General features: G+C 48.0%; 8 protein-coding genes across 8 annotated transcripts; 4 read left to right on the forward strand and 4 right to left on the reverse strand.

Annotated features, from left to right (window-relative positions):
• Positions 1-14: 14 nt before the first annotated feature.
• Positions 15-1,716, reverse strand: F5891DRAFT_567209 (uncharacterized protein). The gene is made up of 8 exons (XM_041372298.1): positions 1,684-1,716; positions 1,422-1,622; positions 1,108-1,363; positions 1,019-1,055; positions 881-959; positions 514-830; positions 129-459; positions 15-71 (listed from the first exon to the last, which is right to left on the reverse strand). The coding sequence occupies exons 2-7, from the start codon at positions 1,501-1,503 to the stop codon at positions 301-303; spliced, it is 930 nt and encodes a 309-aa protein (XP_041222434.1). The 5' UTR covers positions 1,504-1,622; positions 1,684-1,716; the 3' UTR covers positions 15-71; positions 129-300.
• Positions 1,717-2,559: 843 nt separating this feature from the next.
• On the forward strand, positions 2,560-6,976 carry F5891DRAFT_567394 (CHAT domain-containing protein). The gene is made up of 3 exons (XM_041372299.1): positions 2,560-2,634; positions 2,687-2,717; positions 2,775-6,976. The coding sequence occupies exons 1-3, from the start codon at positions 2,612-2,614 to the stop codon at positions 6,861-6,863; spliced, it is 4,143 nt and encodes a 1,380-aa protein (XP_041222435.1). The 5' UTR covers positions 2,560-2,611; the 3' UTR covers positions 6,864-6,976.
• Positions 6,977-7,717: 741 nt separating this feature from the next.
• Positions 7,718-10,375, forward strand: F5891DRAFT_1113623 (amino acid/polyamine transporter I). The gene is made up of 12 exons (XM_041363756.1): positions 7,718-7,796; positions 7,848-8,231; positions 8,279-8,583; positions 8,648-8,766; positions 8,821-8,896; positions 8,947-9,358; positions 9,413-9,421; positions 9,478-9,681; positions 9,731-9,876; positions 9,928-9,975; positions 10,031-10,061; positions 10,112-10,375. Exons 2-12 carry the CDS (start codon positions 8,127-8,129, stop codon positions 10,292-10,294), a joined length of 1,638 nt encoding a protein of 545 aa, XP_041222436.1. The 5' UTR covers positions 7,718-7,796; positions 7,848-8,126; the 3' UTR covers positions 10,295-10,375.
• A 289-nt stretch (positions 10,376-10,664) lies between these two features.
• Positions 10,665-13,149, reverse strand: F5891DRAFT_1051358 (uncharacterized protein). The gene is made up of 6 exons (XM_041362490.1): positions 12,448-13,149; positions 11,911-12,391; positions 11,697-11,863; positions 11,515-11,642; positions 11,347-11,465; positions 10,665-11,298 (listed from the first exon to the last, which is right to left on the reverse strand). The coding sequence occupies exons 1-6, from the start codon at positions 12,877-12,879 to the stop codon at positions 10,901-10,903; spliced, it is 1,725 nt and encodes a 574-aa protein (XP_041222437.1). The 5' UTR covers positions 12,880-13,149; the 3' UTR covers positions 10,665-10,900.
• Positions 13,150-13,381: 232 nt separating this feature from the next.
• F5891DRAFT_567522 (uncharacterized protein) lies at positions 13,382-14,329 on the reverse strand. Its single transcript, XM_041372300.1, has 2 exons — positions 13,915-14,329; positions 13,382-13,858 (listed from the first exon to the last, which is right to left on the reverse strand). Exons 1-2 carry the CDS (start codon positions 14,283-14,285, stop codon positions 13,426-13,428), a joined length of 804 nt encoding a protein of 267 aa, XP_041222438.1. The 5' UTR covers positions 14,286-14,329; the 3' UTR covers positions 13,382-13,425.
• Positions 14,330-15,191: 862 nt separating this feature from the next.
• On the reverse strand, positions 15,192-15,676 carry F5891DRAFT_1051363 (cytochrome oxidase c subunit VIb-domain-containing protein). Its single transcript, XM_041362491.1, has 2 exons — positions 15,443-15,676; positions 15,192-15,387 (listed from the first exon to the last, which is right to left on the reverse strand). The coding sequence occupies exons 1-2, from the start codon at positions 15,632-15,634 to the stop codon at positions 15,289-15,291; spliced, it is 291 nt and encodes a 96-aa protein (XP_041222439.1). The 5' UTR covers positions 15,635-15,676; the 3' UTR covers positions 15,192-15,288.
• A 22-nt stretch (positions 15,677-15,698) lies between these two features.
• F5891DRAFT_1051364 (rab-GTPase-TBC domain-containing protein) lies at positions 15,699-19,769 on the forward strand. Its single transcript, XM_041362492.1, has 5 exons — positions 15,699-16,594; positions 16,646-19,038; positions 19,094-19,394; positions 19,443-19,616; positions 19,650-19,769. The coding sequence occupies exons 1-5, from the start codon at positions 15,800-15,802 to the stop codon at positions 19,656-19,658; spliced, it is 3,672 nt and encodes a 1,223-aa protein (XP_041222440.1). The 5' UTR covers positions 15,699-15,799; the 3' UTR covers positions 19,659-19,769.
• Positions 19,770-19,870: 101 nt separating this feature from the next.
• On the forward strand, positions 19,871-21,363 carry F5891DRAFT_1245220 (uncharacterized protein; the record flags this gene model as incomplete). The annotated part of the gene is made up of 9 exons (XM_041369793.1): positions 19,871-20,059; positions 20,113-20,313; positions 20,365-20,385; positions 20,457-20,530; positions 20,585-20,763; positions 20,826-20,960; positions 21,011-21,020; positions 21,066-21,167; positions 21,216-21,363. Exons 1-9 carry the CDS (start codon positions 20,027-20,029, stop codon positions 21,361-21,363), a joined length of 903 nt encoding a protein of 300 aa, XP_041222441.1. The 5' UTR covers positions 19,871-20,026.
• Positions 21,364-23,859: the final 2,496 nt, after the last annotated feature.

The following is a 23,859-nucleotide window of genomic DNA, read 5'->3' on the forward strand; positions in this document are numbered from 1 at the left end:
AAAATTTCCAGCGAGCGCTTATGTGTTTTATTGTCATCATGTAGCGATGGGCAAGTGAGACAGTCACCAGCCTTGACCGTATCTATCAGATTCAAGTGCAACTTATCCATACTATGAAGTACTCATACATTTCCGTCCCTACAAAATTTCTGCCGACCTGGTGCAAATAAGAATAGTTCAACTATTTGTATGCTTATAAACATAACAAGTATGAATACAACCTCGCGTCATCTTCATGCTGTTTCCTCTTTTGTTTCAGCCGCCTTCTCCAGACCGGAATACAACTCGACACTGCCCTCTTCAGACCCTGCTATTGGCTTCAATATTGATTTCCTCCATTTCGTCAGATACAGTCGCTGAGAATGCCATAGTCGTATGTGCTGCAATAGCTCGTGTTTGCTCCGAAGTGATTGCTCGCCCCCTTGCTACACGGATGATGATAAGCAATTGGGCGATGCCCTAAAAACAAGCTAGCACCAGGTATGCAGATAACACAATTTGCCGTGTGCTTACCTGGACATGGCTGATAGACAGGAAACATAGATTGGAGACATTACTATGCATACCGAAGGAAACTATGAAAACAATGGCATAGGCAATGTATGCCATAGCGGACTCGACGACCATGAGGACGACGGTGTCATAGGTGCTAGAATCATATTCCCGTATGATTTGCTTCATCAGGCCTCGCATGGAGAGCAAACGACTCGTCACGAGGACGGAGTAGATGACAGTGAGCCCAACCTCGAGGGAGAGGTAGGCCAGTTCGGTATTGATATCGTAGAAGATGGCACCAGCGCTCGACTGGATCAAGACAAGAATACCCATTGCTGCTCAAGATGTCAGTGATCACTGTCATTCGACAGACAGTGAATCATACCAATCATGGCAATGTAGAGGGTGATCATCGGGACCATCACGTATCTTGCCCAATTCCATATTACAAAACATCGGTAAAGCTAAAGTATTCTAATAATCAGGCCTCCACCTGTCCAGGAAGACGAACAATTCAGCTCACAAGTAGGGCTTGCATAAACCACTCCATGACTAAGTAGCTGGATGAAACTGTCAACACAGTTTGCACATAGGTGGGAAAAGGAACTTTACCAGGAAATCGCCACGACGTTGATAGAATAATTCATCTCATCCTCAATCAGTGCGGATGGACCACCAGGCGCATCACGAAGGTCTATCCAAATCATCTGCGTGTATTTTGCGTTCCCAGCGAATCCTATCGTCCCCAATACAAACGTTATAAAGATGTAGGCAAGGAGAGTCAAGCGATTGTCTGCAATCTTCCCCCCATGTCGAGGCCGTTGCATGAGAGCGATCGCAGCTTGCACCGTAAGGATGAAGAATCCGCCTGTTGCGGTACAAGAGTCAATTTCAAAATTTCCATACTATGTAGACTAAAAACGTACCATATGATACTGCTCCTAACATCATTCCATCGAGACGAGATCGCTCAAGCCACAGATTTGTCGATGGGGTGTCGGATGACATGACACAATTTTTGATCGCAGACAAGTTAAAAGGAGGACTCAGACAACCAGACCGAGTGCTAGATACGTCTTATCCAATGGTGAAGAGAGCCAAGACAGCCAGGGACGAGCGGGGAAGAACTTCCTAAGAAGCAATGGTTATAAAGAGACTTGGGACAGATTCAGAATAGAATGAACGAACATTTCCGCTTGAGAGTCGAGACTCGACAGGTATCCATTCCCAACGTGATGAGTGTCGCTCTCATCCCCGGAATATTTTGGGACAGCGTGTTGGTCAGGTAGCAAGAACTTACTTATGTTGAGCATATCCTATGATAGCGGTGCGAGATTCAGAGCGGGGTGGCTTCGCTGGGCGTAACGGCGTCCACTACCGGACCGGTCGACTTCGCACTAGTACCACATGCCAATGATGAGACAGCTTACTATCACCAATGATAATTGGTCTAATCATACTACAGTGCGAAATGGGTGTGTTTTGGGAGCACATCATCGCAACACTTTCACTGTGAAAATCAGTACATATGTAGTAGGAGTGGCAGTGAAGAAAAAAACAAGGTGTAGGGGACGAATAACACTCGAGAGGACCTCAAAATCATTTTCGGCTCCGGTACCTTTAATTGATGGCACAAAGTAGAACCGTGTTCCCCACACACACGCGCACATGTTTACAACATGAACAACGCGGTCGGTCGCATAGATACACCATATTATACCCGTCGTGTCTCTGCAGCCTGAGTCTTGTATATAGAATAGTCAAACTAGCCAAGTTCAAGTCCAATCCTCATATCATATTTATACTATCCGTCCCAACCGTGACAGAGTGCAAGCCTAGCTACTTGCTCGGCATTGGTTCCGTCTGGTGCGAATGCAGTCTCCCAGAATGCTAGAAACGTAGACACGGCGTTGACAATTCATATGTGGCAATTGCCTGCCCCCGTGCTACACGAATGATAATGAACAATTGAGCAATGCCCTGGGCCTCAAGGCCTCAACACCAAACCAGAATATTAATCGCATGAGGGACGCAGACCGTGGGAATCTCGAAAAAGGGTGACTGGCTGGATGTAGGTTTTTCCTGCATCAAGTGTTTCGTTATCTGTCCGATTAATATGCCTTCCCAGAATGAAGAAAGGTTTGAATAAGTTTTTTGGGAGATTTGGTTGAGCCTTATGTGCCATCTACAGGAGTGATACAGCTGCTAGGTGCCTCACACCTGTATGACCCATCCATTCAATGTCGCACGAGGTTATATTCTAATCATTCGGTCTCAAGTCTGCAGATAATCACTCAGGAACCGGTCCTCGAAATATGGACTGGGGGACGTTGAACGATCAAGCAAACAACCTCATGAGCAACTACAAACAGACACATCGGGGTGAAGACATAGAAGAGGCTATCCGAATCCTTTCAGCGTGGTACAGTGGCTTGCCCTCTGGCAGTCAAAATCACGCTGCTTGCGCCAACAGCCTCGGTTTCGCGTTCTATATGCGTCTCCAGCATTCGAATAGTATTGCCGACCTCGAGCAAGCTGTACATTACTGGAGTATAGTTCTAGAATCATCGACTCCTGGATCACCACATTACGTCCCTTTGGTGGTTAACTTGGGAGGGGTGCTTCGTAGGAGATTCGAGTATCATGGAAAATTCGAGGACATCGAACAGGCCATTATGATGTACAGCGCCGCTACCTCCAGCTGTCCTCCAGATAGCCCATATCGTCACAACCTCCTCAACAATTATGCTCTCGCAGTTTTTAGTCGGTTTGAGCAGACCGGAGACCCACAAGACCTGGATCTCTCGATCCAAACCCACCAAGAATGTCTGTCGCTGCGACCACCTGGCCACTTAAGCCATTGTTCGACTCTGTCGAACCTTGCCATTGCAATCTGTGCTCGCTATCGTCATAGAGGAAACATGGATGATTTCACCAGTGCAATGGCCTACCACAGCAGAGCGTTGGAGCTTTCTTCGCCCGAAAGTCCATCGTACCCAACAATTCTCATGAATATGGGACTCCTATTGCGTTATTCATTCCAGTGCAACGGGGACTTGCAGAACTTGAATACAGCAATAAATCTTTATCGCGTTGCACTGACAGCTTGTCCTGATAATCATCCGATACGATTTTCCCTCCTCGCCAACTACGCGGGTGATCTCAATGTCAGATTTACGCAGAATGGAGATATCAATGACCTCGAATATTCAATCGAGCTCTATACCAACTCCTTAGCTAATCAGTCCTCCACACATGCACATCGCTTCTCCTCCCTCCATGGTCTCGCGATTGCTCTAATGAGTCGCTTCAAGGTTTATGGCGTTCCTGAGGATCTTGATCTCGCTATAACACACATAACATCTTCCATGGCTTTGTGCGGACCCTCGCACCCAGAACATATGCCTGTACTTATGGTCTGGATCAATTGCCTCATTATGCGCTATAAAACGCGTGGGGATATCGCTGATCTTGATGATGCTGTCGAGCACTCTGAGGCAGCCATATGTGTCTGCCCGAGGGAGAGTGCTGACTACTTTCTCCTGTTGACTCATGTTAACAATGCCCTATCTACACGGTTTTCTCGGCGACAGGACGTTCGAGATCTGAAGAAGATAATTGACTACTGCGACTTAGCGCTCAGAGATGTCCCAGATCGCCACATCTCCAATCAGGTCCTTGCTATGGATCGTGCAGATGCTCTCCTACAGCAATATTTCCATGAAGGGGGCATGAACATCCTAGAGCACGTCATTTCATTTTATCGGGACATAATGCAAGATTTATCTCGAGGTCATCAAGCCTTTCCCCGTGTCCTCATTCAACTAGCATCTGCACTCAAAGCTCGCTTTGAGCAGGGAGGGAACGCAGACGATCTTAATTGCGCAGTCAATCACTATCGCACGGCATGCGAGGTGTGCCCTCCTGGTCAGGATGACCACTATGCTGCCTCCTCGGGTCTCGGAAATACTCTCTTGCTGCGATATCAAATCTTCGGTCCCCTAGATGACCTCGATGAATGCTTAGTTCACCTAGCTCACATTGTCGAAACCCATGCTTTGGCTACCTACCATCCAGACTATCCCAAAGGTCTTGCCAATTATGCATATGCCATCTTCGCCCGCTTTCAAAACCAACATGATATCACTGATCTGGACATCGCTGTGAATTATCTGCAGGCGGCTCGGGATCATCCCAACCAATCAGAGGGACGACACATTTTGACTTTCCTTGCCACTGTACTTTCTGCTCGTTACAATGAACACGAAGACATCAATGATTTGCAAGAAAGTATCAAGGCGTTTGAGACAGCGCTTCCCATGTTTGCCTCCAATCACCCCCAGGCCCTTCACGTCCGCCGAAACCTTGCTCGCTCTTTGCAGAAGATGTATGCAAAACGACAGACGATCGAAGATTTGAATGCTGCGATTGCCCATTTTGAGGCATGTTTGACGATTTCGCCAGAAGGTCACCCTGACCTGCCGCTTGCGCTGATTTCCCTGGCATGGTGTAGGCATAAGCGGGCAAAAGCGGGCAAAGATGATGACGGCTTTCAGGATGCTCTCTCACTTCTTTCCCAGGCCAGTGAGAAGCTGCCCGAAGCGCACCCATGGTTTTTCCTCGTTTACCAGCTGTATACGACCATTTTCGAAGATTACTACAGCCTAACCAAGGACGCTTCATTTCTGGAGAAGACATTTCAGTATCACCAGCTGGCCTCTAGCGCACCTGGAATCCACACATGGGATCAACTTACTGCGGCTTTGCGTTGGAGAACGGACGCCAATGAATTTCACCATACGTCGGCTCTGGAAGCATACAAAACTTCTATAAAGTTGCTTGATCGCCATATTATGGCTACTCCTACGGTTTCTGGTCGTTATAAAGCTTTGCTCGGAGGCATATTGCGTGACACGCCCTCACTCGCTGCAGATGCTACCGCCTGCGCGATCAGCGCAGGCGATCTCGAGTTAGCAGTCGAACTCTCAGAACAAGGCAGAGGCCTTCTTTGGTCCCAGATGTCTCGCTTTCGAGCAACCATTAATGATTTGCGAGTCGTTGATGACGAGGGGCGTCGACTTGCAGATGAATTCGTGTTGCTCAGTGCTGAGCTTGGGAGAAGGCAGTCTGACTCCCTAGCTATCGCTGGCAGGACTGTCACTGAAACACTCATACGAACACAGCAGGAGGAAGAGGCACGTCAGTATCGTCGGACCTCTTCGCAATGGGACGCTGTAGTGAGCAAAATACGGCAAAAACAAGGATTTGCGTATTTTTTGACCCCGATGCCCTTCAAAGAGTTAAGGGCAGCTGCGGTTGCCGGCCCCATCGTCATCATCAATGCAAGCATAAAGCGATGCGATGCGATCATCATCACCAAAGACGGGCCTCCTCGACTCATTTCACTCCCTGATGCTTCGCTAGGGGGCATTGCTACCCTGTCTGGTGACTTCCGCAATGTCCTGCGGAATACTGCAGGAGTTGGAGAAGAGAAAACGAGAGAAAAGCAACTTATACCTGTCTTTCGCAGGCTTTGGGATGCTGTGTTAGCTCCTGTTGTTGAGGCACTTTTGACCATCGTGCCGAAGGGGTCTCGTGTTTGGTGGTGCCCAACTTCGAAACTCACTTCGCTGCCCATTCATGCTGCCGGACCATACCGCAAGGGAGCCAGCAACATGCCTAACATTTACGTTTCGTCATACACACCAACTCTTTCTGCTTTGATACGCTCAAGGCGGCAGAACGCATCTAAGGTAGCGTCGAGTACTCCGTCCTTCGTTTCCATAGGTCAATCAAAACCAAATTCCGGGAGTGGAGAAAAGGAGTTGAAGGCGGTAGGAGCAGAGCTGGAGCTTGTCAAATCCCTTGTACCAGCATCAATGACATCCTCAGAGGTCTCTGGGGATGAAGGAACCGTCAGCGGGGCAATCCAAGCCTTGAAAACTAATTCATGGGTCCACCTCGCGTGCCACGGCAAGCAAGATTTTCTTCAGCCGTTCGATTCGTCCTTTGCTCTCCGCGACAAGCCATTGCGGCTTTCAGACATCATACAAGCCGAACCAGAAAACCCGGAGTTTGCTTTCCTGTCTGCTTGTCATACCGCGGTTGGAGACAAGAACGCACCTGATGAAGTCATCCATCTCGCTGCAGGAATGCAATTTTCTGGTTTCAGAGGTGTCATCGGTACAATGTGGGCGGTGGATGACAATACTGCTCGCCACATGGTGAAAGAATTCTATGACGCAATGTTTAGCGGTAAAATCGATTGCACGAACGCAGCTAGGGCTCTGAATAAGGCTTCCAAAGCCGTTGACAAGGATAAGGTACCGATGGACCAGAGAGTCGTATTCATTCACATTGGAGCATAGCCTTCAACCGTGCGGTAGCATTAGCACTTCTGTATCTTGTATATTTTTGTGGTTCTGGCACATATGGATTTGTAGTGATCGAGAGAACCGATGAGTCCTTGACATGGTGCCATGGAGTCTATCAGGGTGCGTGATCATGACACTGCTCTTCAAGACTTAGACGATACAGCTTCAACTCCGTCCGCAGTACGAATCTGTTATCTGCGATGGTGAGGTGAGGTGTCGAATGAAAGCCGAGAACGGTCAAGATACTCCAATTGAGGCAGATTACTGTGCGACTCCTGCACAAAAGCCACCACGAAGTATTACATGTGCCTTACAGAGAACTGCTTCTAACCAGGCTTATCAATCCCTGCGCGTCCTGAGCTTTCCTGGGCACAGATAGACATGGGAAGGGCAGGGGGTGTCTACTGTAACTTCAGCTCAGCACATCAAATGTCCGGTGACACTTACGAAGCTAGGCCTGATGCCCATTCAATTGTTGGTTCTTGCCCGACAGGTTTCTGGATCGCAAAAGCGGCCAGTATGCATGCAATTGCGGACCAAAGCGACGCATCCCCAACGTGCATGCCAGGACTTTAAGACATGATGGTTAGAACGGCCCGAATGCGATGTAGGGATGCAAGACGTACCAGCGCCTACGGCCAGAACCAAATACCCATGGAACTGTATCATCATTCAAAGCGCCATCAGGGTTCAGATGTTATGGCGGATGTGGTTGTAAGGTAAGTCCATCGTGTCCTTGTGGAAAAAGGGTCGGTTATTGCGCTATTCCTATACTAAATTTAGTACTAGGCGCTAGTATGCGTGACTCTTCTGGAAGGCTGATAAAAATAAAAGGCTATATATACCTCAGACACCTGCATGTACCTTCCGCTTCAGCCACAGATACCATCCGCGCGCTGAGGCCGAGGTGCCAAGCCAATCTTGTTGGTATATAGCGCTGTTCTATTTACATAACACCCGCTGAATCTTTCTTACTAGATTCTCTTCAGGTCTTTCACCGCTCAGCCTTTTTCACTAGTTCTTCACGGCTTCCTCGTTTTAGAACTCAAACTGCGGCCAGCTACCGTGAGTCATACTAAAACTGCATTGAGGTTTGTCTCCGATCCGACCACGACCACGACCGAACACTGCCAGTGATGGCGCCATAATGGTAGCCAATGACTACTACAATTCGCCGGGCCGACTCCTGTGGATTTATAATTATGATACAGTCCTGCCAGTGAGTACCAGTCCTATCAGCCCACCGTCAGTAGTCTCATGACCATCATCGACAATGTCCTGGACTCTGAAGTCCTCGCTCAAAGCGAAGATGCGCAACATGAAGGAAACACTCTGTCAGCAGCGGGAGCGCCAATAGAGAAGGTAAAAACCAATCACTTGTATCCGATAAATACTCACCTCGTCTGCAGAGCAGTCCCTTGGGTTACAAGGTTACATTACTGTCTTCTGTTATGCTCAATATCGGGCAAATACTCGGTGCAGGAATATACTCTGTTCCAGGCGTCATAATGAATTCCGTTGGCTCCGTCGGCTTACTTTTCGTCTTCTGGCTATTGGCTCCATTATTCGCACTCGGAGGCCTTATGATCTATGGTGAATTCGCGAGTATGTTCCCAAAGAGATCTGGGGCAGAAGTTGTGTACTTGGAGCAGGCGTATCCTCGTCCACAGTTTATGGTCCCAGTTATGTTTGCTGTAACTTCAGTCCTTCTTTCGTGCGTGCTACTACGGTTTGCATGTTGAACGCGATGTTCACGGAATTGTCTCTACGCTAACCAGTTTTAGCGCAACAAATTCTATTGTGTTTGCCCAATACGCACTTACAGCTTTCGATGTCCCCATCACTCCCGGAAGACAATCCATTATTGCCATAGCTGTCTGTGCTGTGGGTATGTCTTGTGAGCTTCTTATATTCCTTGCGCCAAGGTATAATCTGGAACTTGACCACGCAGTCGTCGCCCTGTCAACGAAATGGTCCCTAAGAGCCGTAAACTTTCTTACTGGGTTGAAGGTTCTTTCTCTTGTCTTGTGAGTGCATCGCTCACCATCTTTCATCTACTGACATATTGTGCTTCCAGCTTGGTCTTTACGGGCGCCCTCGTACTTGGCGGTTTCACTCACATCAGCGATCCGTATGCCAATTTCCGGTCCCCCTTCAGTGGGAGCACGACCAATCCAAATTCTTTGGCTACTGCCCTAGTCAAGACTAATTTTGCATTCGCTGGTTGGCACAACGCGTTTAATGTCATTGGGGAAGTCCATACGCGTGATCCTGTCCGCACAGTACGCAAAGCCGGCTTACTGTCGCTGCTTTTAGTCACCTGTCTTTTTTTCTTCGTCAACGTTGCTTACGTGGCAGCGGTGCCAAAGGACGAGATAAAAAATTCTGGACAACTCATCGCGGCTTTATTTTTCCAACGTGTATACGGAGAGAGCTTCGCGGCCCAAACCATGCCGATCATGGTTGCTTTAAGTTGCTTCGGCAACATCGTGTGTGATCTATGTATTTTACATGCCCAACTTACTTACAAAATACATTTCTAGATCGCTGTGGTGAGCAAAGCATTTTGAAACTACTTTTCATAATGTGAAAACTTATATTCTGTCAGACTGTTGGTCAGGCACGCGTATTACGTGAGATTGCCCGCCAGGGGCTACTTCCGTATCCAAGATTTTTTGCATCGACCAAGCCATTCGGCACGCCATTGGGACCTGTGTGTCTGAAGTACTTTCTTACAGTCTTCGTGATAGTCGCCCTCCCAGCTCGAGATGCATTCAACTTCTTGTTAGATTTGTCTTCTTATCCGAATTTGGTAGGTATTTTATCCGACCGCAGCGTATTATATGATGAACAAGTCGCAGGTGTTCAATGCCGCAACTGCTATAGGATTGTGGCTTCTTCGGAAGCGGCAAGCGCTTGCTGGCCTTGCGCCTTCGAAGTATCGTGCGGGGAATATTTACGTTTCCCTTTACCTCCTCAGCGCAGTATTTCTTCTCATAATGCCCTGGTATTGTCCTACCGAATCAACGCCTTGAAGCAGCACTGATTTTTTGACAAGGATACCACCGGAACCTGGTCATAGTGACGTGTCTTTCTGGTACGCAACGTAAGTCTAATGCTGTCGCAGTTTAGGTCCACATCTGACTATATCCATCATTCAGTTACTGTGTGGTGGGTCTGGGTGTCCTTGCGGTATGTACATCGCTTACAGCCCGATTCTACATAAATCTGACCCTTTGTAGGTGTGCGGATTCTATTACTGGCTGTGGATTATCGTCTTGCCATGGCTAGGGGGATATACCATCGTGGAGGAGGTGGACCGGTTGGAGGACGGCGCATTGACTACACGGTTGACACGCAAATATCACCCTTCAGTTGAAACCGTTGATAATGGAGAGCAACAACCGCTCATTGCCAGTACTTGATGGACTGAAATAATTGTAGTAACACCCTATAATCTGATGCTAATACTCGTGAATCCTCGTATCAGTGGTTGATATCAAAAGTCTTCGTGATCGACTAAGCAGTCTTTGATTACCTGCTGTGGTGGATCCTGTGGAAACAACAGGATCTCATCATCAGTACGTCGGATGTTGCAACTTCTTGACCTGCTGCGCACTCGGACGCTATAGCCTATTTGGTGGCCGGATCCATCAGTTGCTGATGATATCGTTGCAACTGCCCCAATGCTACCAGTTTCTTTTCCCAGTCAATCGCTGTTAACCGACGTTAACTGTTTCGTAGCCTAAGTAAGTAGTGAGTCAGTACATCCGATTCAATCGCAAACTTATCAGCTTGAAAACTCATCAAGGCGGCTAATTAGAGAATAAGGGCACTGATGACACCAGTGGCCGTGTAAAACATCCCCTACGCATAGATCTCTACATACGAATACGTAGATCAAACACAGGACAAGAGGTAGAACAATGAAATCAATATTACCGCCGAAAACCAAGAATGATCCCCATAGAGTGGCAACAAGATAAGCCTGCATACAAAACACGCAATCCATAAAAATAGGTTATATGCACTCAGCCAGTAGCCAGCCTAACCGTGTACTTCTCCCAACTTGGAAAGATGAACGACTCTGTCCTTGTTTTGACATCCTTCGACTTCAGTTCTGTCGAGGCCTTCCCAGCAGACATCAGCGGAACTTCATAGGACACCGGGATCGAGGAAACTTTAATTTTCCTATCATCATTGCTGGACCGAGGAAACGGTAATTGTTTTGGTTGCTTCAGTTTGGGTAAATGCAGGTGGTCATATAGTGAACCGGCATTTCGAGGGGCCGGTGAAGTACTGGAGGAGGACGTTGCAAGAGATGAAGACGAAGGAGCTAAACGAGATGAATCGTCGGGCGGAAGAATGGATAGCAGTTCATCCAACGCTTCACTGTTTGAAGGCTGTATTTTCAGTGCCGCACGTAAATCTAACAGCAGCTTAGCACATCGGAAAGGTAATTCAAAAACACACCCACCCTGCACAGCGTCATCTAGCTTACCCAACATTCGACGCGCTTTCGAGCGTCTATAATAACCTTTTATGCTTCGATGTTGTCCAAGGGCTTTTGTACATGCCTCTTCGGCTTCAAGCCAGCTATGAATTGTCTGAGAATTAGGTACACATCTGAAGGACTGTGACATACTCGCTGAGCTTTAGGTGGGCCGCAGCAAGGTTGAGTTGATAATGAGGCAGTTCTGGTTCAATTGAATGTGCTGCCTTGTAATGTTTTACGGCGCGTTGATACTCGCCTCGCCGGAACGCAGCGTTACCCTACAACCATGTAGATGAGTTTTATCAGACTGTATTTTTCGAAACATTACTCACGAATTCTTTCTCTCTTTCTGCCTTGATGAACCTGATTTCCATCATTTGAGCAATGGTCATTTCGGGCCCAAAGCCATCCCCTTCTTCAGAATCGCTCCCGCCAAAATCAAGATCGATATCCCATATATCCTCTTCTTCTTCAGTCTCCCAACCCAACACGCCGCTTCCTATAGGCCATGTCACACATTTATTATTACATCGCTAAATGACATACCTCGCCCATCCCATTCTCTTTGCTTACCGGATCTAACACCACTCCCTTCCTCATCTTCCCGTACCGTCTTTTCACAGACCTCGCCCAGGTGATCCGTAGAACATCCACAATCGCACCACTTCGTTGTAAGCTTCTCCCGAAGCACACAGCCGTATCCACTAACATCAAACTCCCGGGTCACTCGCCAGAGAGTTTGAGCAAGCCTTTCATATCCCGTGCGTACTTTCATGCGCCACTGATGATCCCATCCAGGAGGAGGGGTGGACCTTAACGGGGACTTTTCCCCGTACTTCAACTCGCATGCCTCTTCCAAGGCCTCCAAGCCTTCTGTAAGGGCGCCGAGATGCGGTGGTTTAGTAAATGTCGCGTGCGGCATTGCATCCAGAGAGTCCATGTGCACCTTTAGCGAGTCGTAGTGAGGAAGTAGTCGAAGAGAGTGTAGGCCGCGCTTCCGGCATACAGGGACATTGTTAGAAAGCGCCTAAGACAGTTAATGATCAGCTTTCGCTAATACATGGAATGAGATCGAAACCGCACAAATTCTCTCAAAGCCGTATAAGACCACAAGACGCTCTTCGTCGAAACTCGTTCTCCAGCCTGTCGCAAGTCCATACTAACGACGGAACGGAAGAAGTCCTTAATTTCCTCACTGTCCGCATTATAAGCGACCCAGCTGGGCCCGCCGACAGTAATACAACGCATCATGAACGTGGGTAAGTGAATAAGAGCGACACAGAATATGTGTGTTGAAAACAGGCGCGCGATATCTTGCTCGAAGCGGATCAGGAAGATCTTCGCGATGGCGCGCTCCAGCTGCGAGACTGCTGACATGGCATTTGTAATCGTCTTGTCAAGGTGATTGGGGAGCTTTTGATGGCGATTGTTGTCTTTCCCGGACTGAATCGTGGCAGCGGCCTTTTTCTTGGGGTTTGTCGTCCTCTTCTTCACATGTGAGTACTTGGCAGGCATGACGAGCAGCTCACTCTGTGAGAGTGAGATAGAATATATGCCTGTTGGAACTGGAGGGTGATTATTGTGCTCCTGTCGTGTGAGTACAAGATAATAGCCGCGGCGCCTGATTTGAATCCTCGATGTTAACTGAGCAGCAGATGTCCTGCTTTAATGCGCGGATTTAAAGTATCCTGATGGTAGAGAAGCAAGCCATTGTCAGTAAACTTTGAAGACATTTCACGGTATATCAACATGCAGATATCTCACCGCTGGGGACGAATGAAAGCGACCAGTAACTTATTAGCAGCGTCACTGAGCACGGGACAGAGCAACTACTCTAATATTACATAATTTTGCTTATTTTGGATGCTGTTCTCCTAACCCTCGGCGACCCGTGTCAGAATCATAGAGAATGTATTAAATTAAGTAGAACTAAATGTTGCCAACTAAAAAGTTACAAAGAACGACGTGTGTGAAGTACGAGGCAAGTAATACAAGTCTAGATAATGAGGATACAAGGTGAATTACATACAGTACAGTAGGATCACAATAAAGCGGCAATAATTATATCCCGGAAGTCAATTGCACAGCAGGCTCGTTCTGGAGCCAATCAACGTGGAACTGGCGCCAATCCGACACACCGTCAAGATTTACTTCTGTAACATCAACATTCTCTCCATCGTCCTGGGCCTCCAATTCTGGACTTGATTCTTCCAGCATCCACGCAGGATCGATACGTTCCCTGCGCTCGCGCCGGTAGTGCCCAGAAAATCTACAAGAAGGCAGAGGCATAGTTTGGGCAGAGAGCGGACGCTCGCGACGGACTGGTCTATAGAAGGTATCTATATCATTTGACAAAGAGAGGAAAGACTCTTCTTTGGGTGGAAGAGGCGATGGGTCCCCTAGGTTCACATAAAACGATTTTGATTGAGGCGATGAAGAAAACGGATCTCCCAAGTCCATGATGGGCAAAGGTAGACCATCAGTTCCATCTTGGCTGTGTGATTTAACATCAGTGCCCAAATCAGTGGTATTTGTAGAAAGTGTGCGCACATCAACTTCTGATGACCATAGATGTTATCAAAGAAGCTCCCTCCCTTTCCCCAGGGCTCACACAGCTCATTGGTGGAGCATACGAACATAGACGAAGGCCGTGGACGCACACATTTTTCTGTGCAAGGTGGAGACAGACTAGATTTGGATGTGGGAGGACTCTTAGTTGAGAAACCTCGTTTGAGCAGACAAGATGACAAAGAGAGAGAATATCTCCGCTTTGTCTTTTCCGGTGAAGAAATCGGGGCTGTAGATTGAGCTCGGGTGCGCGTGCCTATGAGGGAGCGGAGGGAGATAGCTCGCAGCCCTGAGTGAAACAGGCTGGAGTATTCCACGCCCGATGCCCAGTCTTTAGCCTTCAACCAAGACATCAATATCCAAGCCCGTGACGACAGCCGAATATGAGAGGGGGTTAATGTCCAAGCAGATCAAGAAACGGCAGGATATATGTACCCATAGTTGAAGCTCAGTCAATCGTCCCGATGAACCTCGCGTGACATTATTAGAAACGAAATAGCATCAGTGATGAGTGCCAAGTATAGTCTGCTCCATCCTGTGCTTGGAAATTATAGATGGAACTCGTACTGCCTGAGCCGGCGCAAATCAGCATGGGGTTATTCGTGTGAACATCAGATAAACGCCTCGAAGTAGGTGACACAGGTGAGATCTGGTAAGAAGATATCGCAGGAAAGTCTGCAAACAGAAGTCATGAGAACGCTGGGTTGGTGGCATCCGCAACCCAGTGTGTAATACCAGAAGTAGCCACAAAGCAGAATTTGATGATGTTTCATCATTCTCGGAAGAGAACATTAGCTGGGCTACTTATTCGGCATAGAATGAGTTGAAAATCACATATTAACCACTATTTGCAAGCGTAGCATGAACTGTTGTATCACTTGGGTCATAAGGGTTCCGGAACAGAACAACGCGGTTGTCAACTGCTATCATTTTGAAATTGGTGTGTTTTCAAATGGTGTAAGTGCCTTCAGATGTGATGTCTCGGATGCGAAGATCAAAATCAACACTGCGTTAGCCACACGTGGTGGGCGATGTCCTTTATAAAGCACAGCAACGGTTCGGAGGACGCAGTATAAGGATAGTTCCTTCATGAGAAAATGGGCACATGATGAAACAACCGAATCATCCGATATCAAGAACGCCACTCTTGATGATGATTGAATGGTATCTTAAAATTAAGGAATTGGGAATTAGAAGTAATCTGCTTGTTTCATGCGAAAGAATGTAACCACGGACCACAGCTTGCAAAATTCGGGGTGGATGAGTCAGGCCCGAGGTGGTGCTGTGATGCAAAATGATTCATCATAAGTATTCTGCCTAAACGGAATGAGCAGAATTTCTCGTACGCAAGCAGAACTATAGTTTGCGATTAGCTTCCTGCGATTGGAGCTGAGACTGTGCAAGCATATCCTTCTGTTTCTCAGCGAGAACCCTCCTTTTGTTGAAATAATCAATCTGATGCTTAGCGGTCAGATCAACTAGATGCGAACAGTTGGATCATCATACTCACCCAGCTTTTGGCACAGCTCTTTTCGTACTGAAACTTTGATTTGGTGCATGCTGTCCCTTCTTCTCCGGCAGTTAGAACACCAGCGCTATCCAGGCATTCAAAGTATTGGTCACGACTTTCCCAGCATTTCTGGCGGTCATGCCTTGTTGCAGCTGGAGATTGTTCAGAGCTTGAACGACTGAACCAGCTCATCGACGAAATTATGTTACTTTAAGACTTAAGTCGATGAGGAGTCTGCGGGTCACATAAGTTTGTCCCACGGTCCAACACACTCTCCTTCTCTTGGTCTTGAGTCATTTCTTTAGCAAAGGCTAGCCAGCCTGGAATAATGCCAAGTTTCAATTGGAATCTAAGCGAATGAATCCACAGGTCCCGCCCATCAGTACTCCTGTGCATTTGCACCCTCTCTCCCCGAACGAAATTTCGTCACGAGGGCGCAGAACGCGTGGAGCTCAGGACGTAGATGAAACGCGGTCCCCTAACAATTATCTTACTCTAAAAACTCAGTCAGAGACACTAGCGGAACCGGAAACCAAGGGCGCCAATATCCGAACAAATTGGGATGGCAGCGTTCGCGGATTTGGCAAGCCTGATGCGGCGAGCGGGTCCAGCGGAGAACTAGTGACAGGTCGTGGAATGTCTTCCAACTCGCTTTCGACACTTTGGGATAGACCAGTGCACCAAGTGCCGCGATTTATCATCGGACCTCCTGTTGATAACAATTTCCTTCAAGTTCCTCCAGGCTCCCTCCCTCCAAGGACTGCTCTTTCAGATGGCACCCCCGAGGTATCCCCGTCAGTGACTGCACAAGTACTTGCCAACAAGTGGCACGAGTACTCAGACGAGGCCATCCAGGCTGCAATATCCAGATTTACTGTCGCAGAGTCTCCGTCAGATGTTGACACTCATCCATACCATACAGCACTTCGTGTGCTTTCATCCACTCTCCACAGTTTGTCAAGGGCCAGAATAGAGCTTGAAGAACATAGGAAATTGTTGCAAGAGAAGGAGGCAGCGCGCAAAGAGCGTGCTGAAACTTTGTTATCGGAGCTGCTACCCTCTGAACGAGAGGTGGCAAGGCGGGTCATACAATCAATCTTCCCTGGCGATGCCGAGACGCACCATCGAGTTCAACGTCATGGAAGCCTTTCTGTGCGTTGGTCTACTTTGATTGCACCCTATTCGCTCTGATACGTTACACAGTCACTCAAGACATCGTTGACGGAAGCTATCGAGGATGACACTTTACTTTCACGCAGCGTTCCGGATGATACTATGACTCCTTTGGCATCGACTTACATCGTCACATCTGCACAATCTCCCCAAACCAGTGAAGTGACATACGTTGACCCGGAGGCAACCGTCGACAGGATAGGGTCCACGGCAGCTGATAAATCCGTGGCTATATCAGCCCCCGAAGCCACTGTACCTCCCGTTTCCACGGTTGCCGAAGTTATCACAGAGCATGTGGCTCCTATTCATCATGCCAGGAATGATAGAGCGTCTTGGATGGGTACCTGGTGGCAGAAGGGGAAACACAAACACCATCGGGTGCTGACCACGACTTCGGTAAAGGAAACTTCTGAAGTTCCTGCAAAGCAACCATCCTTATATTCATCCCCACATTCTGAATCTCCGACTATCCCAAACAGTTTTTCACGCAAGAAAAGTAGCAGAAGCGTGTTTGAGAGTTTGGGTATTTCTATACTCAACCCTCCCACATCATCCTCTTCTGCCACGAGACTACCATCGACTTCGAAACCTATAGCAGAGCCATCATATAAAGCCCGCATAGATGACACAAAGTCTTCTGTGAGCTCTTCCCCTGCGTTGAGTACATTTTCTGCTCCTGCGCCTGTTACGCCACATTTAGCAGCTGTCGGAGTCTCGTATCCAAGATCAGGGAGTTCTACTACCTCTCCCTCCTTTACCGAAGAAAAGCCGCCGCAGGGCGCATCACTCCGTGCCATTGCCCATGCTATTCGAGTTATGACCTCGGATCCAGGTAGCATTCTGACTGATCACGGCCGAGAGACAAGCCCTCTGATTGCTCAATTGGCCCTTGAACTTGTTAAGCGTGCACGAGACGAGCATGTATCATTCCGCGTACCCCAGAAGCTTCGAGAGAAGAGAGAGCATAGGTCAGGTAAGGCTGAGATAGGAGACCAAATAACCGCGCACGCAACCCTCAGTCCTATCGAGGGCCCAGATGCAAGCACGGCTCTGAACCGCACGTTGACTGCGCAAGGTAAAGCCGTGCGTACAACTAGGTCACGGGGAGCAAATATAATTTCGCCTTTCACGTCACCTCTGTTCGGTTCCTTCATGCCACATCATAAGAAATCCTTACCTGCTATGGAAGCAAGCGCGAAAACATTAAGCGAGGGCACGATGTCCACTGCACGACCGAGTAATATTCCAGTGCAGCAGCAACACTCGGCGAACAAACCCGGTTCAGTCGCTTTAGAGTCCATTATACCTGCGACTGCGAAGCCTCCAACTCATTACCTTTCGCGCACATACACCCCTCTCACTGCTCCGCACTTCAACTTCACCATTCCTATTCCTCTTCCCACCAGTGCGTCTCGGTTCACAGTTTACCGCGATGACGAAAGCAAACAGCCTCTTACGGATCGTTATGGCTTCATTTACGACGTGTCACAGTACGATGTCTTGCTACTCATTCGGGCAAAGGAATGTGGCAACACTGCGCCTGCCTGCCTGACTGGCGTCAAAATTGCTGACCGCAAGGAAAGTAACTCTTGGTCAGACGACGACGACGACGACGACAACCAGAAGAATGTGATTGAGATCGTGAAGGATTCGTGCATTTGTGATGGAGAAGGCAATCCGATGTCACCGGTTTTATCTGATCCTGCTAATAGTAAGGCAGGAGCAGCATCAACTCCTCCAGAAAGCAGCAGTCCTTCGCGTCATTCCCGCGCTGCTTCATTATCATCTTCCCGGCCCCGCTCCACCACTGTCACATCGATAGCCACACCCCTTGCTGTACCCACGCTTCACTCTAGCACTGCGATTCTGACTGTGACCCAGTCCACACCTCGCCATGTTTGCGCTAATGTTATCCGACGTCTTCTCGATGACATGACCAAGAATCACGACCAGAATCAGAACGCCAAGAGGAAAGAATGGGATGTATTTGTGAAGCAACGTAGCAAAGTCAAATTGCCCAAGAATATCCTGCCTACGGTTGCGAACTCTGGGGGCGGTGCTGCTGCTCTTCTTGGCTTGGGCACTTCAGTCGAGGAAGAAGAATTATCTCATTCGGAGGGCCTCATTGGTTTCGCTCAACTGGGCCTGTCGTCGAATACGCATGAGAGGAAAGAATTTGATCGGTTGGTGCGAGGAGGTATACCCCTAGTGTACCGCTCCAAGCTCTGGCTGGAATGCAGCGGAGGCTTGGATATGCGGGAACCTGGAATTTTTGGCGACTTGCTGGCTCATGTCGACGAGCACAATTTGGTTTGCGTGGAAATTGAGAAGGATGTTGGTAGGACTATGCCACTCAACGTCTTTTTTGGAGGTGACGGCGCAGGAGTTGACAAACTTCGCCGCGTGCTCAGAGCATATAGTCAGTGAGTGTCACACCATCGTGTCAATCTGGTACGTCTGTTAACATGACGTCCTCAGCCGCAACCCTGCTGTGGGGTATTGCCAGGGCATGAACCTCGTAACTTCGACTTTGTTGCTAGTGCATGCCGATGAAGAAGAGGCGTTTTGGGTGCTCTCAGCAATCATCGAACGGATACTTCCGGATGACTTTTTTTCGCCTTCGCTTTTACCTTCTCGTGCATGTCCCCTCGTTCTCCTTGAATACGTGCAGGAGACCATGCCTAGGCTTTACACACATTTGACCGCCCTTGGCGTCGACCTTCCAGCCATCTGCTTCTCTTGGTTTCTGTCGCTCTTCACGGATTGCCTTCCAATCGAGGTAAGTAGCATATGTGCGTTCGCGCTATGTTATCTGACTCTTCAAAAGACGCTTTTCAGAGTGTGGGATGTCTTTCTTGTTGATGGACTCGATGTTCTCTTCCGCGTCGCCTTAGGCATCCTTCGCAGCAACGAACAGGAGCTGATAGAATGTGAATCCAACTCTGCTGTTTATGTATCTTTAGAGAACCTGCCTACCAGGATGTGGCAATCCGATAAACTACTTCAGGCAAGTCCTCGGTTGCTCTTCACATCCCTACCCTGACCAGTTGGGATTAGCTGGAGCTTGATCTTAGAAACACGATCTCGCACGCAGATCTTCTCAGGAGACGAGAAATACACGTTGTTGCACTCAAGCATCTTATGGCATAGCTATTGTTTCAATTGTTGTTGCTCAGCATATCATGAATATAGTTCAGATAAATGTAGTTACTGGACTGAAGTGTACGATCAAGATTGTGTAAAGTCAAGACGGGCCAGTGAGAACAGGGTCCCCTGACCTGAAGTACCCTCTGGCGCAGAAAAGTCCAGTGTGCACTCAGCAAAAGAAATTTCACAACCTCTACCTGTGCTTCAGTTCAACCAATCATCATATTACGACGTGTAGTGCACTGGAAGTCCCCTCTGCATCTCATGAAGGGAAAGGGAAGCAGAGACTTGGAGAATGTGAGTAGTTTTTTGTCAAGCTAGCAAGTAATGCTGACTCCAATGAATCCAAGGATAATCTCAGCGGGGAGTCAAAACCTTTCAGCATATATTTTGGTCCAAAGGACCACTTTGCCAGACTTGCCAGTGACCAGATGCAACACCTCTCAAGCTCTGCACGGGATATCCTTCTTCACAGCAATAATGGCCTGAGACATTTAGCCACAATGACCTTTGAAGAATATGATAACCCCACACTTTCGCCACTTTGGGGGGTTGCTGTGGGAAACTGTCGAAAATTACCATATCTGTGAAGAAATTTCTAGTTTGCAGATGCAGCTTCGGTGGTGACGAGGAAGTTCATGTTTTCACTTCCTATACTCTCAAATTCTTGCTTACCACTTACATAAGGCGTCAGGCAGGAGATGGGGAAGTCTTTCAATTGAAGAAATCAAGTCTTAGTCAAAAGTTGTCCCTGAGCGCTCATCCTGTGTATGTTCATATCTGTACTGCTATAGAATTCAGTTTGCTCATGAGATCTATTAGGAATGTGTTGCCTGTCTCGCTTGACCAAGCTACTATCACTCCCCGTTCTAATGGGGCACCCATATATGACCAGGCATACCTCTCACAGCTGAAAGCAAGCACGCCTTCGTCGCGACGTGCCACAGTCGCCGAAGGTCATGATGCAGACGTTTCGATGGACCTGGGTGAAACTAGTAGAGGTCACTGAGATAGCTGGTAAGATCTTGCTTAGTTGCCTTGTTCACTATCTAATGACGTGCAGACGATGTTGACACAGCGATTCCTTCAGAATCGTCTATATTATCAGCTAAACAAGAACGAGAACGCATGCAGACTCATGGTACAGAAGATGATTTTATATCTCTTTCTGTCACGAAACGTGATACCGTACCGCAGGGTCCACATCCAGAAAGTCGATTGATGCGTGAAGAAGATGAGCTTGGATAGGGAGACGACGGTATGTCATTTATCAGCTTTTTTGCACCAGCCTGACAAAGGACAGAGTACGCGAAATATACCAGCGCTCAAGAGTGCATTGGCCTTGGCAAGAATTCGAAAAAACTTCCAAGCGCAAGGATGCTATGCAAGAGATGATCGCAGATGCGTATGTCTGAGCATTTTCCTAAGGATTTGACTAACATTGTGAGAACAGTGATGAGGAAGACGAGGAGACCGTGGAGTGGGAAAGGGAACAGTTGCGCCCAACTTCTCATGAGGTATCTCCCACAAAACAGGTCTACAAGCCTGCCGCCAGTGAGACATATGTCCTTCTGGAATTGTCTGGAGTCTGGAGCCTCTGATAAGTTCCTACATCGACTACGATACCATCTCTTGGACCGGCAATGGAGCGCCTGTCTCAATCTTTGACCGCAGTGACTACGTCGTATACAACAAATATGAAGGCAGCAGCAGCATTGGTCGATGAATGAGAACAATTGGAGTCCGTCAATCAGAGTTGCGCGAGATGATTGCTAAAGCAAAGGTCGTGGTTCGCTGCATTCAAGGAATGGGTCGAAAATGTGGCGACATTTCTCGATGAGAAGGTTAGTATCATTTCTATCTTACATGAAGCAAGATCTCACGGATGCTTAGTTTCCGAAGCTGGAGAAGCTCGAGGATAAATTTGTTTCAATACTCAAAGAATACTCTGGAATGATTGCTCGGCGACGCCAAGCGAACAACCAAGATGATCTATCTTTGATTTTCGGTTCACTTTTGGCGGCCGCAGATCAATTTGAAGAAGTGGATGACTTACAGCTAACATCATATCGATAGGCTAGAATCCATTTTTGTTCATTCACCGCTTTTGTTTAGTTGTGGAGCTGGCCAAACAAAAGGGTCCTGCCTATTACAACTTCGTGGGGGCGAGATACCCCAGAATGGTACTGGACTGCACAATATCGACTGATTCGGCGGGCGAGGAAAGGCAAAGAAGGGAGCAGAGCGTCGAAATTTGAAGGAGCATCAATGAGCATCAATACCAATGTCTAACACTCGCTGTACAGTAGATGTCAAGTAACGATTTGTAGCTGTATTCCGACAACAGAGCCTGTGAGACGAGAGAGCCGAAGAACTCAGTTGATAGTTCGGCGGCTTGTATTAGTGAATTGTACTATCGCCTTCAATGACATTTGGGCAGACATAGTGATCCATTGTTGCTTCATGGCTGCTGCAGGAATATGACGGCGGTTTCCAACTATAGTGAGAATGGCGTCGGAAGACAGTGTGGAATGAGAAAGCTGCGCAGTCCAGTGCCATTCTGGGGTATCTCGCCCCCACGAAGTTGTAATAGGCAGGACCCTTTTGTTTGGCCAGCTCCACAACTAAACAAAAGCGGTGAATGAACAAAAATGGATTCTAGCCTATCGATGTGATGTTAGCTGTAGGACGCGTTCTGCCTCGAGCAAACCTTGTTACTGTACGCCGTGAGCGACAGGCCGTGCGAATAGCCCGTCGATTTCATCGTGAACGTGGACGTGGACGTGCAACCAGGGCCATCATAACGCAACTGGACCGAGAATAGGGCTACTCAACGGACTCCTTTACGTCTTTCGGATGCCATAGATTATCAAAGTGCTATTGAAAGAATAGTCAATGATGGGCATGGTTTATTATCTGATATGCATGCCCCTCATCTGCAAGGTGGTCGAGGCAGGCGCGCTTGACTCATACTCGGCATCGGATACGCGCAATATGATAAACTTGGCAGAGCAAGTGGAAGCATCCATCGGACACGACAACCCAAATTCCAGGTGACTAGATACCTCCTGGCCACTACGAACGAGTTGCTATTCTGACGCAATTATCTAGATAACATTAAAATCGGTGTCTTCCGTTTCCGAACGTTCTGTATCAGCATCGGAGTCATTGATAGCTCCCTTTATTGCACTCAACTGCCCCGTTTTCGGTCCAGCTGTCATTGCCGCCCGTCGCCGTCTACTTTGCCACGCGTCAAAGTTTGGGATACCCTCATTCAATGGCACAAGTATACTGGTGAAAAATCGGGCATTGATGACCTTTGCACCCGACATATGAACAATGTAGTTTTACCGATTGCCGAAAGCGGATGGGAGGTTGGAGGAGAGGAAATAACTCGAGAGGTAATTGACGGGAATGTCGGATATTTGCGTGGCTAACTCTACATTTTCTAGATGACTGCCGTAGTGTCATACGAAGTAATACGCGCACTGAAAGCGCCGTTAAATTCTTTGGCGTATTGAGTTGACAGTTGTTTTTATGGTGATATTCAAGCGGGGTATGTAATTGCCTCAAGTCGTCCTTTTGTTTCTCTTCGAGTAGTCCCCGCTGTATGGCGAGGATAGTGCAGGGTACCTCCCACGTAATCACACTATCACCGCTCGGCGCTCGGAAGACCAATATGAAGCTAAATGACTGTCGTGCAAAGCCTCTGCGGCTTCTATACGCATGAACGGTTCGTTCCGCTGTCAGACACTTGCGCCGTTGTAGCATTTCCCACTGTCATGCGCCTCCACGATCGCGCCATTGGTTTTGTCAGATGTCACATTTCTAGATGCTGACTGCAGATCTGCCACAGATTCGACAGAATGCATGATTTTTCTGCTTGAAAGATACTTCGTGTTACGTGCTTTACCCCGTCGGAACACCTGATACTTGAATTGTGTGCAGTAACCGGGTAACTGCCGTAGAATTCGCGAGTTTTACTTGAAGTCGACGAACGAATGCACGAGTCCGGCTCTGTTTTATGTGATATGAATGTTTTATCTTTTTCGCTGTGGAACCATTTCGCAGCTTTTGTGGTTGATTTCGATGCAGGA

Source organism: Suillus fuscotomentosus (assembly GCF_016647785.1).
Source record: "Suillus fuscotomentosus strain FC203 chromosome Unknown F5891scaffold_51, whole genome shotgun sequence".
Lineage (NCBI taxonomy): Eukaryota > Fungi > Basidiomycota > Agaricomycetes > Boletales > Suillaceae > Suillus > Suillus fuscotomentosus.

Excerpts from the sequence above, each read along its gene's own strand:
- F5891DRAFT_567209 (XM_041372298.1), bottom strand. The coding sequence starts at position 1,503 with ATGTCATCCGACACCCCATCGACAAATCTGTGGCTTGAGCGATCTCGT. Across the intron at positions 960-1,018 it reads GGTTTATGCAAGCCCTACTT|CTTTACCGATGTTTTGTAAT; the intron begins GTGAGCTGAATT and ends AGAATACTTTAG. Across the intron at positions 460-513 it reads TGTCTATCAGCCATGTCCAG|GGCATCGCCCAATTGCTTAT; the intron begins GTAAGCACACGG and ends GCTTGTTTTTAG.
- F5891DRAFT_567394 (XM_041372299.1), top strand. The coding sequence starts at position 2,612 with ATGCCTTCCCAGAATGAAGAAAG. Across the intron at positions 2,635-2,686 it reads CCTTCCCAGAATGAAGAAAG|GAGTGATACAGCTGCTAGGT; the intron begins GTTTGAATAAGT and ends TGCCATCTACAG. Across the intron at positions 2,718-2,774 it reads CTGCTAGGTGCCTCACACCT|TCTGCAGATAATCACTCAGG; the intron begins GTATGACCCATC and ends TTCGGTCTCAAG.
- F5891DRAFT_1113623 (XM_041363756.1), top strand. The coding sequence starts at position 8,127 with ATGACCATCATCGACAATGTCCTGGACTCTGAAGTCCTCGCTCAAAGC. Across the intron at positions 8,767-8,820 it reads CTGTGCTGTGGGTATGTCTT|TCGTCGCCCTGTCAACGAAA; the intron begins GTGAGCTTCTTA and ends TTGACCACGCAG. Across the intron at positions 9,877-9,927 it reads TTTCTTCTCATAATGCCCTG|GATACCACCGGAACCTGGTC; the intron begins GTATTGTCCTAC and ends TTTTTTGACAAG.
- F5891DRAFT_1051358 (XM_041362490.1), bottom strand. The coding sequence starts at position 12,879 with ATGCCTGCCAAGTACTCACATGTGAAGAAGAGGACGACAAACCCCAAG. Across the intron at positions 11,643-11,696 it reads CAGAAAGAGAGAAAGAATTC|GGTAACGCTGCGTTCCGGCG; the intron begins GTGAGTAATGTT and ends ACATGGTTGTAG. Across the intron at positions 11,299-11,346 it reads GCTAGATGACGCTGTGCAGG|ATTTACGTGCGGCACTGAAA; the intron begins GTGGGTGTGTTT and ends AGCTGCTGTTAG.
- F5891DRAFT_567522 (XM_041372300.1), bottom strand. The coding sequence starts at position 14,285 with ATGTCTTGGTTGAAGGCTAAAGACTGGGCATCGGGCGTGGAATACTCC. Across the intron at positions 13,859-13,914 it reads TATGGTCATCAGAAGTTGAT|CCAAGATGGAACTGATGGTC; the intron begins GTGCGCACACTT and ends TAAATCACACAG.
- F5891DRAFT_1051363 (XM_041362491.1), bottom strand. The coding sequence starts at position 15,634 with ATGAGCTGGTTCAGTCGTTCAAGCTCTGAACAATCTCCAGCTGCAACA. Across the intron at positions 15,388-15,442 it reads AGAGCTGTGCCAAAAGCTGG|ATTGATTATTTCAACAAAAG; the intron begins GTGAGTATGATG and ends GCTAAGCATCAG.
- F5891DRAFT_1051364 (XM_041362492.1), top strand. The coding sequence starts at position 15,800 with ATGAATCCACAGGTCCCGCCCATCAGTACTCCTGTGCATTTGCACCCT. Across the intron at positions 19,039-19,093 it reads GTGCTCAGAGCATATAGTCA|CCGCAACCCTGCTGTGGGGT; the intron begins GTGAGTGTCACA and ends TGACGTCCTCAG. Across the intron at positions 19,395-19,442 it reads CGGATTGCCTTCCAATCGAG|ACGCTTTTCAGAGTGTGGGA; the intron begins GTAAGTAGCATA and ends ACTCTTCAAAAG.